The sequence below is a fragment of the Lepisma saccharinum genome, chromosome 2 (genome assembly GCF_977018435.1).
Source record: "Lepisma saccharinum chromosome 2, izLepSacc3.1, whole genome shotgun sequence".
Taxonomy (NCBI): Eukaryota; Metazoa; Arthropoda; class Insecta; order Zygentoma; family Lepismatidae; genus Lepisma; species Lepisma saccharinum.
The window spans coordinates 205966625-205985606 of record NC_139230.1 but is presented as its reverse complement, the minus strand read 5'-3'; the positions used below and the strand labels follow the sequence as shown (position 1 = coordinate 205985606).

The window sequence follows — 18982 nt, the reverse complement described above, 5'->3', positions numbered from 1 at the left end:
CTTGCAGACAATCCCCTCTAGCACTAAGCACAGTATGTAGTCCAGAGGATTGAGACCAGGGCTAGCAAATAGCCAATCAGCAGTGGAAATGATGGGTATATTGGCCTTCTCTCCTTATGAGCTGGGGCATAATCTTGCTGGAAGCTTCAGGCTCCATTGTTAAACATGGTTTGGTTCATCAGCATCACAAGAGGGTCGAGAACACTTTCCACATACTTGTTAGCACCAGTATTTAAGCCTTTTCACAAAAATGAACCCTGGTGAAACCCTCACAACTCACCCCCCCCCCCAAAAAAAAAACATGACCGAAGAGGGGTGGTGGTCTCTTTGAACTTTGGGAACTCTCTCATGAAATTCTCGAGAGCTTGAAGCACATATATTGTTATTTTGGCCATTAAAACTCTCTTTATAGGTGAGCACTCCCATAAATGAAGAGAATCCTACTATGCCCACTGTCACAGTACCACTGAAGAATTTGTCCCCTTTCCATTGCGTCTTCAGTTGCAGTACTCCACCGGTAAGCTCAAAGACCAAGGTCCTCATTAAGTACATCCACATCAATCATTGTAAGATGTTCACCTCCCATGTCATTATCACCTGCTTCCAGATGGGGTTTAGGCCTCCCCGATGGCGCAGTGGTAGCATCGTCACCTTGTAATCAAAGGGTCCCGGGTTCGATACTTGGTGGAGGCACTTGGCACAGTGGTTTGGATCCCACTTTAAACTGTAGGTCCAGTCCCAATTAGCCTACTGTGCATAAGGTGGACTTAAAACAACAAATCAATCAATCAGATGGGGTTTACAAGTGAGAGTCAAATGAAAACCTTAAAAGTCCGACACAAATTACAGGACAAACTTAAATGAGGTGTCAACTGTTATTTACAGAATGACCTCAAGACTGCAACTCTTATCAAGTGAACTTCACAACACAATTTTTGTCATTTTAAAGGTGGTGCCTCCTGCATGCACATGCACCAGCAAAGAGCAGTGGTTTCTTACTCTGCAAGCCTAGACATTCTATGGCAAATTAAAGTTCAATGTGTGTATGTATTCTTACCATGCCAGCAAGTTTACAAATAGAGTAGGAAGTTCGACAATTCCCTCAGTCCACATGCAGATGAATGGAAAGATCTTCACTGTTGCTCATAAGTGACTGCACATACATTCCAAATCTTCTTCATCTTGAGTACACTAAAGTTCCTTACCAAGTCAGTTTATTAAAAATAAAAGGAAAACACTTTACACTTTATGTTTCTACCCTATATCAGGGTCTTCCTCAGACAGAAAACTAAATCAAAATGATGGAATAGATAATCAGAAAGTATTTATACACATAGCAGGATGTCTAGACACAAAAAACCATCATGTTGACAGTCCTTGTCTTGGATGATTTCTCTAAAGGAATTTACATGAATTTTGAATTGAATTGAATTGTTGTTTTTAAGTCCACTTTAAGCACAGATAGACTCATTGGGACTGGACCTATAGTTTATAAAGTGGGATCCAAACAACTTTGTGCCTCCACCGGGTATCGAACCTGGACCTCTTGATTACAAGGCAACGACATTACCACTACGCCAATGGAGAGGCCCTTACATGAATGCCATCTCTTGACAGGTGACTAATGGTTCTCTATCTCTGACTGACAGATGATTGACAGGTCAAGATTAGCAAGTGTCTGGGACTACCTACCCCACCCCTCCTGCCTTTTGGATGTGTATGGATCAGTGGCAAAGCATGACATTTTTATGTAGTCATCGCAAGACTTGCCAAACATCAGGGTCAATCTTTCAACCATGGAGGGGGAGCCCTCGGGATTTCTACATTGAGAGTGATGATAACAGTGTTCTTACAGACGTGTGAAGTAGAGATAGCCAAATTCATTTTCTTCTACGTTGTATATGATCATAAAATAAGGAAGACTAAACTTTCTTAAATTCTACCCGAAAAATGGAAAATTTTTTAAACGTCTCTCTCCGAAATGTGGGTAGTAAAAGTTCCGAATCGAGATTTTAAGTTTTCCGGAATCCTGATGTTGTTGACCATCCCTGGTGTGAAAGTAAGATATGTTAGGGAAAAGGTTCTGTCTAAGTATGTATGTCTGTCACCTTGAGAACATCATACGCATAGTAAACACAAAACAACATTGAAGTACTTCGTGTTTTGTAAAGTAAGAACATTATTTTCAGAAAACGATATTTGAACCGCAGGATCAAAAGAAAGAAAAAAATTGAAAAGGAGAAATACTGTAAAGGAAATACAATGGATCCAGTACTGCTTCCCCCCCCCCCCAGCTCTTTCTAGCACTAACCGTGGGGAAATTTATGCTTTTGCTTACTTATGATGTCACTGAAAGCCTGCAGTGTCTGTAAACAAGGGGGCTGAAAAAAGGCCTCTTATAACCAGACTTTCAAGACCGGGGGGAAAAGTGGTCGAAGGACCATGGATTCGCAAACCTGCTGCGATGAGTTGGCCTGCCTGACACCATTGCACTCAACAGGAAACATAGCGGGACGGCTGGGCATGGGGGGTTGAACTGGGCTCTCCTTTCGATTTACTAAACTTAGCGAATCTCTTGGGTATTTCTAGCTGTTTCATGGTGTTGAGTGACTAATTTTGCTCAAATATGCGAGTATTCTGACTTATTTTTTACTTCTTCTCTTAAAATATTTAAAAAGCAATTTTTTGTATTATTTTGTTTTGTCATCGCCGCATCTCCCGATGACCGGACGCTTCACCTCTGGTATGGATGCCTCATCCCCTGGGCTTCTTCTCTTCTCTTTCTTCTTTGTTCTTCTTTCCTCCTTCCTTTTTCTCATCCTTTCATTTTTTCTAACACTCTCTTTCATTCATTGTTTATCATAAGTCCTCCATTCCAGTTCATTATGTCTTCTCCTTTCTTTTCTATTTCTTTGGTCTCTTTCCATTTTCTCACTAGTTCTCTCTTCTCTTTCCTTATCCACAATGTTTATGTTCTACTGCAGTATAAGCTAGGCATTAGTGTAAAATTTAAAAAGATCAATTTTAGAAATTCCATATGTTCAACATAAAGAGTTCTTCATATACTTTAAATTTGTACATTATGTTGAGAAGTGATTGAGAGCACAATAAGACCATCTATATGTGAGAATAAATCACACACCGGTATTTACCGCATTATCATCGGACAAGAAAGAAGTATCACTGTGTTACGTAGTGCAGGGGCACAGTATTCTGCCTTCTGGTACTTTTTCTCATCCTATTCCTATATCAATATATCAAGAGTTTTTAAAACTATAATACTTAGACAGGGGCGGCCGCTCATAAGGATGATACAGATGCCCTCACACAGGCTCAAAGTGTCTGACCAGACATATATTGTGGCACAGGTGGTCTCAATGGGAAAATCACCTTGTAATCAAGGGGTCCTGTGTTACATACCCAGTGGAGGCACATTGCATATTGGTTGGTCCAGTCCCAGTTAGCCTTTCTGTGAATTAAGTGGACTTAAAAAACAAACTCATTGGTAGAATCTGCCACTGCTGCCATCAAAGAGCATTTAAACTTTCAATTGTAGGGTGTCTCTTCTTGCAGACAATGCAATCCCCTTTAACACTGATTACAGTTTGTAGTCCAGGGATTGAGATCAGGGCTAGCAGATGGCCAATCAGCAGTGGAGATGAAATCAGGTTGTGCCATCCTTGCATTATGAGCAGGGGTAGTATCTTGCTGGAAGCTCCAGGGCTCATTGTTAAACTCCTGCTTTATGGAGAACAGTTTTGGCTATTCTGTTTTTTCATATTCTCTTCAGAACATGCTAAGTGCAAGAACATACATGCTATTTCTTTCACAGTTGAAGACACAATGTCCAAGAGTGAGCTTAGGCACAAGTATGGTGACCTACAACTGGATGTACAGTCTAGTTGAAAGTTTCTGACAGTATTTATGGCTAGGGTAGGTACTTATGTAGTGATCAGTTATTTAATGCTATATTTACTTCTTCCATCTATTTAGCACCATAATTTTGACAATGTTATTATTTAAAGGTTGATGCAGATACCATACTTATGCCTCCACCTTTAACACAAGTTTCTATGGGATCTGCAGCTGGTTCACATGTTCAGGTAGGCATACATTTAATTGTTATTCATTTTGTTTGTGAAGGCTGTGAATATATTGTACTCAGTATAAGCTGGGCATTAGGGTAAAATTTAAAAACATAAATTTTAACTCTCTCTCAATTTAATTGAGGGAAATGAATAAGTTTTCTATAAAGATGTTAGAATTTCAATACATAATGTGAGGTCTTAAGAAATTCATTTTCTTCAATGTAAACAGATCTTCATATATTTCAGAATTAAACAGCAAATTATGGATTCTTGTGTTGAAAAGTGAGTGTGAGCACAAAGAGACCATCTGTGTGTGAGAATAAATAACACACACGCACACATGTATAAATATGTTTCACACACAGACACATGTGTGTGTAACTGAAAAGTTTTAAAACTATAATACTAACATAAAATTTGGATGCAACATATTGTCGTATGAGAACCTGAGGAATGTATCTCCAAAAATGGTGTTTTTTTGTTTTTATGTTGTATCTCGTCTGGAGAGCTTCATTTGCATTCACATTGTCATTTCTGAATTAAATTCAGAAAATATCAACATTGTGAATAAAAGTGTATGGGGAGAGAAAATAAGTGTGATTTGACACTTTATTGGTGATCCTTTGAAACATTGAATACCTGGTGACTTTATCAGTATCTCTGATATTATAAAATATTATCAGATGTTATTATATATTATAAAGTCTATTAATTTGGTGAAGTACAAGTACAAGACATGAAGGAAAATTTTCTAAAAATTTAATCCTCTGACAGGAATGTTGATTGTGTTTCTGCCAATGTCAGGATCACACAAGCTAGGAAGCTTCTAAACTTTGGATGTGGCATGTATTGCATACTCCATTAGGATACTGAAGTATTGTAGTTCATATTCTTGTGGGAAACACCTAGGTACTTTATGTATTGTTGAGTGATTAAATGTTCTTCTCTTATTTATTACTATAATTTTTCCAATGTTGTTATTTAAAGGTTGATCCATTTTCCATGCTTCAGCCTCCAACTTTAACTCAAGTTCCTATGGCCTCTACATCTGGACTACATGGGCGGGTAGGCTTAACTTTTACAGGCTAATCATTTTGTTTGGAAACACTTCAGAAGAATTTGGGTATTAGTTTGAAATGTTATAGAAATAAGTTTTAAAATTATATCTCAATTTAATTGAGTGAAATGAAATAAATGTTCCATAAATGTTAGAATTTCCAAACAAATTTATTTTTTTCAACATAAACAGATCTTCATATTTCATAATTGAACAGCATATTATGGATTATTGTGTTCAGAAGTGACTGAGAGCACAATCAAGCCCTGCATATGTGAGATGTGAGAATAAATCATTATCACACACCTACACACACACACACACACACATATACATATATGATATATTGATATAAATCTCAGAATTTCCTAAAACTACTGACATAACATTTGAAGGCAACATAGGGGAAGGTGTGGCAAGATGAGCTGACTAATGTTTTACTACATGTTTGAATTACAAAATGAAATCATGTATGATTTTTATCATCACAAATAGTTTAATTGGTTCTTTGTTAATGTAAAAAAAAGAAAGTGAAAACTGAATAGACACGCTTAATAATTGGAATATATTGTGAATTTAAAAAAAAAAGAGCTTTAGCTCCATCTTGCTCGACATGCGAGTACCTTAACTATTTCCTCTACATAAGGTTGGTGAGCCAAAAGTGGCCATAGTTCCCAAGGTGGCCCACTTCATGAAAATCATATTAGTACCTAGGTATTTAACAAAGTTAACAAATGGCACTACTTCAGTATACCCAGTCCCCCTCTGGTGCACTGTGCAGAAAATAAACTGTCTCAGGCTGCCAGCAGCCATTTTATGTAAGATATTGTGTCAGGGATCAAAGAGATTAGTTGTCGTTATATTAAGATAAGTAAGAAAAGTGTGCATGCACATCCTTGAAATTAACGAATGTTAATATTTTATACATATTTTGAAAGCTCGTTTAATTATCTTTTAGATCACATGGTTACATTGTAAAAATGTTTTTTGTGTCAAAGGAAAAATACCTACTTTTGTTGAAAAACGTAGTCCAGAGGGGAAGATCCTCTGGAATTTACATTCTTTTCACATTAAAATATGTTTTATTGTTAAAGATTACCTTATAATATTAAATTTGCAGACTTTCATGAATCACTGAATTTTATTAATATGTTTGGTTTATATAATGTTTATATTTAATGCTTTATTTGTTTCTCCCACCTATTTATCACTATAATTTTGACAATGTTATCATTTAAAGGTTGATCCAGATACCATACTTATGCCTCCACCTTTAACTCAAGTTCCTGTGGGATCTGCAGCTAGACGACATATTCAGGTAGGCATAAATTTAGCTGTTATTAATTTTGTTTGTGAATTCTCTGAATATGTTCTATTTGAGTAGAAGATTCACATTAGTGTAATATTTAGAAGAAATCAATTTTAAAATTCTAGTTTCAATTTAATTGAGTGAAATGAAATAACTTTTCCATAAATATGATAGAATTTGCATGCATAATGTGATGTCCTAACCAGAGGCCTGCACGAGACCCGGAAGAAACCCCTCCAGAAAGAGTCGCGCTTACAATAATATGCAACACGCACTTCAAGACAGGTGTTCGACATTGCGCAAGTGAGCCTCCCTTCCACAGGCCTCAATGCTTGCCAGGTTTTTCTCTTTACCTGGGCACTAAGAAGTCACGTGAGACCCAATGTAGTATCTGCAGTCAGACTCAAGCACCACTGTCAGTGTTTCCAATGGCCATTATATTTCACTACACATGGAGACATTCGAATTTATGCTAGTCGTAGATGCCTTGAGGTTGTGTAACTGTTAGATTTTGTAACTTCTAAAATTAGTTTCATTATTATGTAAAACTGACTACCACATATTTTCCAAATTTGTTTTCAAGAACTTGAAATAGTTATGTGTGTTTTGTTCATTTTTATGTCACATTTCTGGTCTTGAAATTGTAAATTTTCTCTCGGTTTCATTTTTACGTTGTTTGTTTGTTGAAATGTGTAAATAGCATTGCGTGCTATTTGCACCTGTCTGAAGATACAAGCTAACAAAGGGTGCCCAGGGAGGGGGGGAACCCCCCCTCTTTGGATTTCTGGATAATATAATCAAATTTTGAAATTGTAGCATGAAAACATAGACGAGAGGTGCCGTGAAAGACAGCAGAATAAGTGCCTATGCAAATTATCCTAGTGTTGGAGATGTTTTATGAGAATTCTCTTAACTGGGGGAAAGCATCACCCCACTTTAAATACTGATTCCCCCACCCCTGAAAAAAGGTCCTGTGAGCGGCCTTGAAGCTAACAATTACTATCAACTAGTTAACTTGTAACAGCATGAGAGAACAACAATTTGTTGAAATAGATGGCAATATGCATAAACCTTTTGAAATGTAAATTCTGATTTCATGTTCATTTTATGGACACCCGTACTTTAGTATTCAGCACCACGTGATATCAGAAATGTAATTGTTGAAAAAGTACTACATTACACCTATATTGAGTATAAAATTCCCTTCAGAATGCAATTTACAAAAACAATAGAAGCTATCTTTGTGCCATCGAGGGGATAATAACACTAAGCAAGTCACGAGCAGTATAACTTTTCAAAATGGAATATCTTGAGCAACTAATTCGGATATTGAATTGGCAAAATTACACCAGAAAGAAAATCTGTAGCAAAGTTCTTCGAAAAAAAATAGTTTAATTGACTAATTGATTTGGTGTTTTAAGTTCACTTTATGCACAGTAAGGCTAATCGGGACTGGACCTACAGTTTAAAATGGGATCCAAACCACCATGTGCCTTCACCGGGTATCGAACCTGGGACCCCTGCATTACAAGACGACAATGCTACCTGCCATCAGGGAGCCCACCCAAAATAATCTAATGTAGAACAACCACCAGACACACAATGTTCCAAAATATTTACAATGGCACTGTTTGCAAAACTTTGTTCGTACTCCGTTACAGGTGTCAGCAGTGGTGGAGGGGGAGGGAGGGGGGCAGTTGCCCTCCACTTTTTACCACTTTTGCCCCTCGAATCATGCTAACCTTATGTACCTAGGGAAATTAATCTGTCCTTGCTCCCCACTTTTTTGCACATTACCCCCCTAGTTTTGGAACCCAGTTGCCGCCACTAGGTGTGTTGATACAAATATTTTCTACCACGGAATAAATCTCTGCAATTTCAAATTGATAAAAGTGATGAACATTTCAAGTGCACCTTGAATAGTTTAGAATCTAAAAGTTGGCAACAGTGACTGCATGAATCATGTATCTGGAGATGGTGCAAAACCGGAATGATTGTTTGCTGCAGATAAGCGAGCTGGGTCTCGCAAGGACTGCCAGTTATCCATGGGCTTTCGATGCTTGAAAGTTCAAAACTCAGGCATACAGTTTTACTCACTCACTCGCCAGCCAGGTGAGCATAGTAAGCAAATCTTGCGGAGGTGCAGTGCTCTGGTCTTAAAAATTGCAATTTTTGCAATATAAACAGTTTTTCATATATTTCAAAATTTGACAGCATATTATGTAGTATTGTGTCGAGAAGTAAGTGAGAACACAGTCAGATACTGTGTGTAAGAGAATAATTCATTAGCACTAACACAGACACATACATTGATTGATTTAGTTTATTTTACTTTGCTTTTCTGCCACTTTTGGCTAATTCTGAAGATGAATGGAGGGGACAGTCACAAACATGTAGGGATGACAGAAAAACATTCCTCGGAGGATTATATTGGCCATGTGTGCAGATGCCAGAGCCACACTAGTCTTCAAAATACAGTCCAGGGTGTACCACGTGGGGATGTTGACATGTCTTCACAAAGGGTCACCTCTTAACCCCCTCACATATGTATGACATATTTGTAACAGTGGCGAAGCATGACATTTTGACATAGTCATCGCAAGACTTGCCAAACATCAGGGTCAGTCTTTCAACTTGGGTGGTGGGGGATATTCGTACATTGATAATGATGATAACAGTGTTCCTACATGATGTGTGAAGTAGAGATAGCCAAATCCATTTTTCTTTCTGTGTAGTATATGATCGAAAAATAAGGAAGACAAAACTTTCTTAATACGTTCTACCAGAAAAAAAGGAAAAAAATGTTAAACATCTCTCTCCAAAATTAAGATTGCCTCCGAAATCCGGGTAGTAAAATTTCCGAATTTAAATTTTACGGAATCCTGATATTTTTGGTCATCCCTGGTGTGAAGGTAAGATATGTTAGGAAAAAGGTTCTGTTTGAGTAAGTATGTCTGTCACCTTGAGAACAAAAATTTTGACGAGTCCTATCATTGGTAAACATAGTAAACACAAAACGACAGGAAGCACTTCATATTTTGTAAAACAAGAACATATTTTTCCAAAATCGATATTTGAACCACAGGATCCAACAAAGATAAAAGAAATGCTATGAAGGAAATACAATGGATCCAGAACTCTTTTTTTTTCGAGTTCCTTCTAGCACTAACCGTGGGAAATTTATGCTTTTGCTTATATTGTTTTTCATGTATTCTGTGTAAGTTGTGTTGCGATGCTCTTCAATATATTTTTCTCTTAAAAACATGAGCATTGCATGCTTTACATTGCTGGACATTCTGAGAAGTTTCATTTTGATGACGTCATAGAAACCCTGCTGCATTTGTAAACATGGGGCTGAAAATTTTGCTCAAATATGTGAATATTCTTACTTGTTTTCTTTACCTCGTCTCTAAAATATTTAAAAAGCAATATATTTATTATTTTGCTGTCATCGCTGCATCTCCCGATGACAGGATGCCTCGCCTCTGATTTATACATTTTCCATACACAAAATTTGGAAGCAACATATATAATTTTACCATGTGGCATAATAATAATAATAATAATAATAATCATAATAATAATAATATTATTATTATTATTATTAATACTGATAACCCATGGTGCAACAGCCCATGAGGGCCAGGTTCTACCTACCGACTGCTGGCCTCACTCCCATCTGCTGAGGTGGGAGATAATCCAACCAGTTATGGGGCGATGTGTGGTCAGCACAATGATGTAGGTTTCCATGACCAGGTTACACTACTCATTCATAGCTCCCCAATTTCCTCACAATGGGGTGTGGCAACTGGTCCCATGCACAGGCCAAAATCTCAAGAGAAAAGTTGTTATGCTTTCCCCCAGGAGTCTCAAACCTGCATGCATCCTGTAGCTGGAGTCCAAAGCATGACGCCTTAGATCACACAGCCACAGTATGGGACAGTATAATTATATACTGTTGTTTATAGGCTTTTTCTATTTTTATTTTGTTGTTTTGTTACATATTTGTCTATTTTTGTGTGTGATCTACAAGGAGATCTGCAAGAACTGAATTCACAAAATAGAAATACAATTGCGTGTGATGTTATACTCTATTGGAAATACCTGTTATATTTCCTATTTCATGTTGCTGGAATGGATACTACATCTGTTTTACAGCAATAGTTCAAGGTATCCAAAAAGTAACCAAAATACAGATCATTTAATAAATAATGTTGGTTACTTTTTTGGGACAGCCTGCATATTCCTTCATCATGTGAGAACCAGAGCACATAACTTCAGTTGATCTAATTTACTGGAGAGAGAAAGTAATGTATTTGTTCAGAGTAGTTTATTTAAACAAAACTAAACTGAAAACTGCATTTTTGGAGTTATGTTCCTCTGGTATGGCACCTTGATGTTTAAGTTTGGCAGAGTATGTTTTAAATTAACTTTATAGGCTTGTTCCTTTATGTGGGCATCAATGTAATGTTAAATAATATTAGCTACACATGCATACTCTTCTACATCGACTTCTGCCTCGAGTGCCATCAATAGCGTTTTTTTCACCAGGGTTCGAATGCTGTACTGCATGCACCAAAGGCAAGGTGACTAGCAAAAGCAGCTATGTAGGAATCCTGGACAGCAGTAGCAAAGCGTAGTCTTTCGAAGGAGGCAAGCGATGTTTCAGTGCAGCAAAACAAGTAGTACAATGGTGTGCCAAAGGAATGGGGGGGTCGAGGTTTATAGCCTCATTGACCCGTTCGCTGGATTTGACAAAATATCATAAATAAGTGACAGTACTAAAAATAAACCATATGATCCGGAAACGTCACATTTACTTTTGAAATTCCAGGTAACGTTATTCGTATGGTAGTAAACGTCTTGCATATGCGAACTTTCTGCATACGACTAAAGGTGTACGGAATTTCTTATTTATTTCTTAGTACCCACTTTAAACTGTAGGTCCAGTCCCGATTAGCCTTATTGTGCAAAAGTGGACTTAAGACACGAACTCAACAACAACAATAAAACTTAAAACATGTTCTTCTGTTCACAATGTGCACAATGTATACTATTTACTTCCATGCTGTGTTCAAATATCAGTAGATAGTTCTTTATCAGATAGCTTTATTTTCACCCCAAGTTCTATTCAAAAGCCGTCAGTTTATTGAATGTGGTTGTAAAATTGGAGAAACAGCCCACTTGAATTACTGTGTTAATAATTTGACAGTTGCAAACACTGGTAGCGGTCAACACTTCTGACATAATTTGAGCTGGACCGAGCTGGACACAGGGTGTAGACCAAGGTCCATCGAATATTCCCCCTCCTTGGGGAAACTCTTCATGGGGGTGCACATTCCACTTCCTGGAGATACAAACGCTCGCCCTTTGCCATCTCGCCCCAACTCCCAATGTCAATTTTTTACGCATTTTACATTTCACGAAATCTAAAATAATTTGCAAATAATATGATGTATATGGAAATTAGCACAGTGATAATAACTTCTTTTAGTTATTTTATGACTAAGAATTATTATTATATTCGCGACCTTGTTTACGTGTTCATGAAGACAAATATTCGTTACTAGTTTTTGGTGGCAATATATCCTTCTGCTTTCGGTTGAGCTCGTCTAATTTCGGGAATCACGCAAGCTGAGGAAGCAGAGCTTTTTGTAGAAGCATCGTGGACGGTTTCCACCTAAATTTCACGCTTCGCATGTGACTCCTTCGGGTGCTTGTTATTCTCCTGAAGAGCAGCCGCAAGCATTGAGGTTGGTGCTTGCTACAGAGCTGCTGAGGGAGTTTGCAGCGGTAATTTTCACAAAATCGAGTGTGATGGAAACTAAATAAGGCTAAAACATTAAGTACATTAAATGATATTCGAATAACGCAAGGAGTGCTTGCATTGCTTGTACTATATCTTAGCCTCTGCTGAACAGAACTTACATATTAATATAACTTACCAGTTTGATAGTTATTGTGGACAATTTCAATTGTAAACTTCCACTGTGTTTGTTTTTTTCACGTGACAAGCTTTGTTTTAATCCGTAGGAAACTTTCAGAAATTACTTGTAGTTGAGTAGTTTATGCTACAATGGAATATATCATAGGTACTATGTAATATTTACATGCTAAATTATTGTGATTATGGTATGATGATGATCACACTCATTTCCACGTGAACAAAGATCAGGTTGTATTTCCACAACTGGCTACATGCATTCATAACATGGTGCAATAAGCCCAAAATAATGTCAATTGAAATTTTTTCTTGGGATTTATAGAATATTTTTATGATGTGAAAGAGGTAGGGCTGAGCCAATACCAATGTGAGTGAATCGGTATCAGTATTGGAAAATATGGGTTGAATTTTATTTAATAATACCAGCTGATACTTTTCCAGCACTTTTGTTCATTCACGGGCTTCACAAAAATGGCATGTGACACTAATTATCCTGAAACTTATGCACAATTTGAATTTTCCATTGATTTTGTACCAATGTTATGTGAATATACAGTATTTTGTGTTAATATATAACAGGTATTTCCACATTTTGATGTAATTTTTGATTATTTTAAAGCAAAACTCTGATAAATCTATGCTCATAATTGGGTGGAATACACATTCAGTAATATTAATCAATATTTTGAACAACTTTAAATTGTTACAATTTTCAAGCATTTGTATCAGTATTGGCGGGAATCGGTAAGAGTATCAGTATCAGTATGGGTATCAGTTCGAAGTGGTATTGGCTCAGCCCTAGAAAGAGGGTATTCTTTTGACCAGCAGTGATTTTGAAATTAACATGTAAGTTCCTTATATGGGCAGTAACTAAGGAAAGAAAACATTTTTGTCGTGATTTGAAATATATATATATATATATATATATATATATATATATATATATATATATATATATATATATATATATGCACTTCTCGCACTTACCTATAGCTATAATTTTGCCAATCTTCTTATTAAAAGGTACATCCATCTATGATGCTTCAGCGTCCACATTCAACTCAAGTTCCTATGGCATTTGCAGCTCGACCACATGGGCAGGTAGTCATAACTTTACTAGCTATTCAAGAATAATGTGATGTCTTAACAAATTCAATTTGTACAATATAAACTGTTCTTCTTTATAATTGGACAACATGTTGTGGATTGTTTTGGTGAGAAATACCTGTTATCCTTCATATTTCATGTTACTTTTTTGAATGCCATCTCTCTTGCACAATAGTGTGTTTTAAAAAAAGGTAACCAAAATATTTACCACTTAATAATCTGAGTTGCCTTTTTTGGGGCAGAGCCAAACTCCATTGCACATTGTGCTATAATGCCAGGAGTCTCAGGTTTGAATCCCTGCCTGGGCATGGGTGTTCCTTGTGAGTGTCCCTTCATCAATTTTCATAATATTATCGCTCATCCTCATCTTTGCAATTAACCAAAATGGCATAAAAGTGAAGTAAACAAAATCATTCATTTTGGGAGGGGAACAGCCTGTATAATTCTTGATGTCAAAGTTTTGCAGAGTTCAGCTTAAAGGTTTATCCTGTACATGGGCATCAATGAAATATAAAATAATATTGACTGCACATGTGTCTTAATTTTAATTATATAGAAGGTCGTTCGTTTTATAGCCGACCATGTTTGACGGGTACCCACCTTAACAGATACCGTGCCGCCACCACTGATCATGTTCTATTGGACCCCCAGCATTGTGGACTATCGCCCGGCATTGCAGTTTCCATTGCAGCAAGCTCCGGTGCAGGACAGGCATGGGAATTCTGTCCCACTCCTCCCTGCAAGCTTTCCATACACCATCCAGGGTGCGTGGGCAGCGATGTTGAAGACGTCGTTTCACAACAGTCCAAATGCACAAAAATCCATTGGACTGGCATCTGGGCTTTTCACAGAAATGTCTTCAAACGGAATGACATGAGTTCCTAGTTCCTCTGCCATTTCCTGATAAAAACGTAGTGATGTTCTGGCGGTATGACTCGAAGCCTTGTCCATATGGATCATCACCTGGTTCGCGTCCATTCCATACAATTTTGGGATGTCTCTCCGATAGATAGGTGTCAGAATGGAGTTTTGGAAGTATCTGGCATTCACCTTCACATTTTTGTCCACCTTGCGTATCATCAACTTACCCTCATATCCGAATCCTGTCAGAACCATAAAGCCACGAGGGAAACTTTCCCTGCACTGATGAACAAAGTTGCTGCACTCCTTGCTGTCAATATCACGGTATGTGATCGCCCGAATGTGACCACCAGCAGTGAGATGGACATATGATTCATCCATTGTGACAACTTTCTTCCATTTGGAACCCGCCAGGTACCTTTCATACAGGTTCACAATGCACATATGAAAACTTAGCGTGGAAAAGGGCCATTACGTAACCCTCCCAATACCGGTTGATTTTCGGCGCCAGTTCATAACATTCACTACCAACACTCACGCACCTACAAGGTCAGACACAACACTGCTCCCACCAGCAGACCCATAGTTCCAGCATGATATGCCAGGTGGCAGCACCGAATCGACAATGGTCGGATATAAAGCGAACAACCTCTGTATTGTTCTACATTAACTTCCATTTGGTGTTCCATTACAATTGTTTCCTGGACTTTGAGACTGGAGTCTGCTATTAATTTCAACAGCACCTTCATTGTCCTGATGCTTTTGAGGCAATACTAAAATTTTAAAGCTCCCACTAATAATCAAATTCAGGATTGCTTGCACCAAAGGCAAGATCACTAACCATTCAGTTATTCAGGAGCCCTTAAAGAAATTGTGCACTACCAATTCTTCAAGATAGAAGCCCAAGTAACAAGATAAAGTTAAACTGATTTAACAGGTTTTGAGAATTAAGGACTCATAAATAGAATTTGACCAGGTAATGTGTTTCTAACATGTCAACTCTTATTGTTGCTCTTGTCAGATTTGCTGAACTAACATTTTTTATTTCTTGTAGGAATAGTCCTCTAACTCAATTAATTATAATAGCTCAATACTGATCTAGAGTAAATCCTGGAACTATTTGCCCCAGGTTGTGTTAAACTGGTTTCTATATTTGTGTATTAATCTCATCTCTATTAAGGTTAAATGATTTTATGCCAAGTTGAATTATCATCAAGCTATTCTACTTTTACCTATCTTTTCAATTAGCTGGCATTTCAATGGAAAATAGATGTGATGTTAATATTTAGAGGTAAGAATTTATACATATTACACATTGTGATTCCACTGAAAATGTAAAAGAAAATATTTTAATTGTTATTTCTAATTATTAGGGCCAGGTTGCCATTTTGTGTCATCTGGTATCAATGGTGTGATATGGCGTATTATAGCAATGACATTTTGTTGTGTATTCTGCACAGAAATAATATATTTTCTTCTGATTTGTTCAGTTCTTCTCTTTCACTCATCCCTTCTGTCTGCCTGTCTCTGTCTCTGTCTCTATCTCTCTCCATCTCTCTCTCTCTCTCTCTCTATCTCTCTTTTTCTGAGTTTGAGTTTTTTGTTTTATGTCTATGTTATGCACAGGAAGGATAATTTGAAATGAACCTACAGATTAAAGTGTGATCCAAATCACTTGTGCCTCCACCAGGTATTGAAGCTGGGACCTCTTGATTACAAGGAAATGACATTACCACTACACCATTGGAGAGGAGGCCCTCTTTCTCGTTTCCTCCCTAGGTTGACCCATTGCATAAAATATAAATGTATGTTCTTTCTTTTTCTTTTCTTAATTCTTTCTAATCATTATTGATTTTTTCCGTTTCCTAATTAATCTTTCAACCTTTTTCTATCTAATTATTTCTCAGTGTTTTTAATTTTCTGTTACCCTCTTCTTTTGCATTTTTCTTAGTTTTGCAACATCCACTTGATGGTCTGTGTGGTGGAATAGAATTGTTTGAAATTTTCACTAATCTCTTTCCTGTGTAATTTGTTACACTTTTAAATTGTATGAATAATGGCTTGATACACATAATTTCTGTGCAACACAGTCTCTATTTTTATATTTTGAATATTTATTTATATGGACACATGGTGAATTTCAAATTACAGTATAGTAACAAAATCTTTTTTAAGTATTATTAGTTGAAATGTTAAAGGTAAAGGTGCATCAAATGTTACAGTAAATATCACATATATGTGTCATCAGTGGCGTACGCAAGGGGGGGATTACCGGGTTTAACCCCCCCCCCTTGTGCTTTTGAAATATTATGGAAAATGCTGTAGAAAAAAAATTAAAATGGATAATTTATCAGTCAAACATCTGCGACAGTATAATAATAATAATAATAATAATAATTTGAATTATTATTCTCATGCAGCATGAAGAAAAACACAACATTCCAAACACAATCTAAGCGGCCGCCAAGTTCAATTTTGCAATATTTTTTTTGCAAAAAGTCGCGCAGTGACTCTCGCGAGAATTGTGAAAATTCCTTGCTTCGTCGCAGTGTGCTGACCTCATTGCAAACGTTCTTCCCTGTACTGATTTCACATCCCCTTGTGAACTCTCAAGTGATGCTGAGTCTACATCCACATCATTAAATAATGTTGAAGAAGTGCTTTGTGAATCACCTAGAAGTGATAAATGTGTTGGAATATCTATAAACTTACTTTTGAACGAAAACATAGACTCAGTGGAAATTAGCAACATGTATTCTCACCCTTCATCATCATCCTGGGTGAGTTCCATAGGTAAAGGTAATGTAAATTCCCCCGTGTATATAGCACCGTGCCATGAAGGCACACGTAGTGGTGTGGTGGGCCCCAAAGATTTTCGATCTCGAACTATTTTGCAGGTGATGTGGTCAGCACCATGCTCCGGCAGCCTTCATCTCCCAGGGTTGCTCTCAGGTACCCATTGCTATGAGGCTGGCTACGGAGACAAGACTGGATAAATTCCAACCAATTACGGGAATCGAACCCGTATATCCCACGAAGTTGTCAGACTAGACCAGTGCGGCTCCTTGAATGAGTTTCATATTTCGATTATTTCAATAAATTTAATATATTTGCTTGTTTTTATGGATTTTCTTCACATTTAAAATGTCTCACTTATCATATACAAATAACCGTTGACTAGACAATTATTTTGTAACAAAGAAACAAAAGAAATGTAATTTTGTTCTATTTCTTTCATAAATAGCAGCTGCATTAGTAGTAATTAAACTAATTAATTAATTAATTATAAGAATTATTAATTAATTTATTATTATTATTAATTAAATAAAGTATAATAAAACAATGGTAATGTGAATTTGTAGAAAGTTTTCGAAATAACACCCCCCTTGATGAAATCCTGCGTACGCTACTGTGTGTCATTGTTATTTTTGGGACATCCTATAGACAAGAAGTGTAATGTGACACAGTGGCGGCTTCTGATCTGGGTTTATGGATGTGCACTTTGGCCTCACGTCCAGGAGAAGTTTTGTTATTCCCACTCAATTATTCCTGCCCTTTCTGCTAATCGCATTTGCAATCCAAGTTATGACACACATTTCCCTGATAATAGACAATAGCAGAGTTATATTTCATGAAAATTTAAAAAAGTAAAGTTTATAACTAAAGCAAAATACCCTAGTGACATTTTTAATCGATCACGAGAGAAGATGTGTTGTTTGGTCTCTTTCGTGACATGTAGAAAATTCAGCATTCGACAACCTGACAAAATCACTCACAACGCTATACTGATAAACTGCTATGGTTTGTAAGGGATAATAATATTGACATAATTTTGTGTAATTGCCGTGTTTTAATAATGTACATTATCTATCTTCAATGTAAATATGTCCCATCAGAAACCCAAGTTTAATGCCACATAAACATTTCATCTTACACTTAGTTAATTACCATTTTTGATGTACTTATTCACTTTAGTCATTGTAATGAGGATCCTAATCAAATGCAGCTAATTCATGCCAGCACCTTTACAAATATTATCTCAAATCATTGACATAATAGTACAAGTTACAGATTCTCGTATGAACTGAATAAAGAATTGGATTGACTGTTCTGTGACAAAAATACAAGATTAAACTCTGATTATTTGAAATTTTCATTCAACTTCCAAATGCAAGTCAGAGCGTCTAAATGCACCAATTCCTATGACATTGTGATTGTTTTTAATTCAAACCACTAACATTTTATAGACTATTTTTCCAGCACCTGTATCAACGTATTCCACTCATCGCATCTGGCCTTTGCATGGTTTAATATGCTGGTCACTACATGCCATGCCCTCTCCCCTTCCTTTCCCACGCTCCCCTCATTCGGATTTAAATGCTTTGCTCAGAACCGCGTGAGGTGAGAGAGATCAAAATTTCCCTTGCTGAGAAAAAAATCCCTCAATTTGCAATGATGCATGGGTTGTTCCTGACTCTGTCACACAGCAAGGAGTGGAAAGATTGCAACACTACATGACGAAGAGGGAACAGCGCATGTGCGTAGCTACCATGTTACAATTACTTGTGCGAAGCAAGTCCGAAAGCCCTTGATCCAAGCCATAAGAGCCTTTCTAG

General features: G+C 37.0%; 1 protein-coding gene across 1 annotated transcript in view; it reads left to right on the top strand.

Annotated features, from left to right (window-relative positions):
* Window positions 1–18982, top strand: part of LOC145983836 (uncharacterized) — a 94429-nt gene that overhangs the window by 66338 nt on the left and 9109 nt on the right. Inside the window, exons 13-16 of the mRNA XM_083116882.1 lie at window positions 4026–4103; window positions 5076–5153; window positions 6386–6463; window positions 13422–13499. Coding sequence (XP_082973008.1) covers window positions 4026–4103; window positions 5076–5153; window positions 6386–6463; window positions 13422–13499 — 312 coding nt within the window. The remainder of the gene's footprint in view (window positions 1–4025; window positions 4104–5075; window positions 5154–6385; window positions 6464–13421; window positions 13500–18982) is intronic.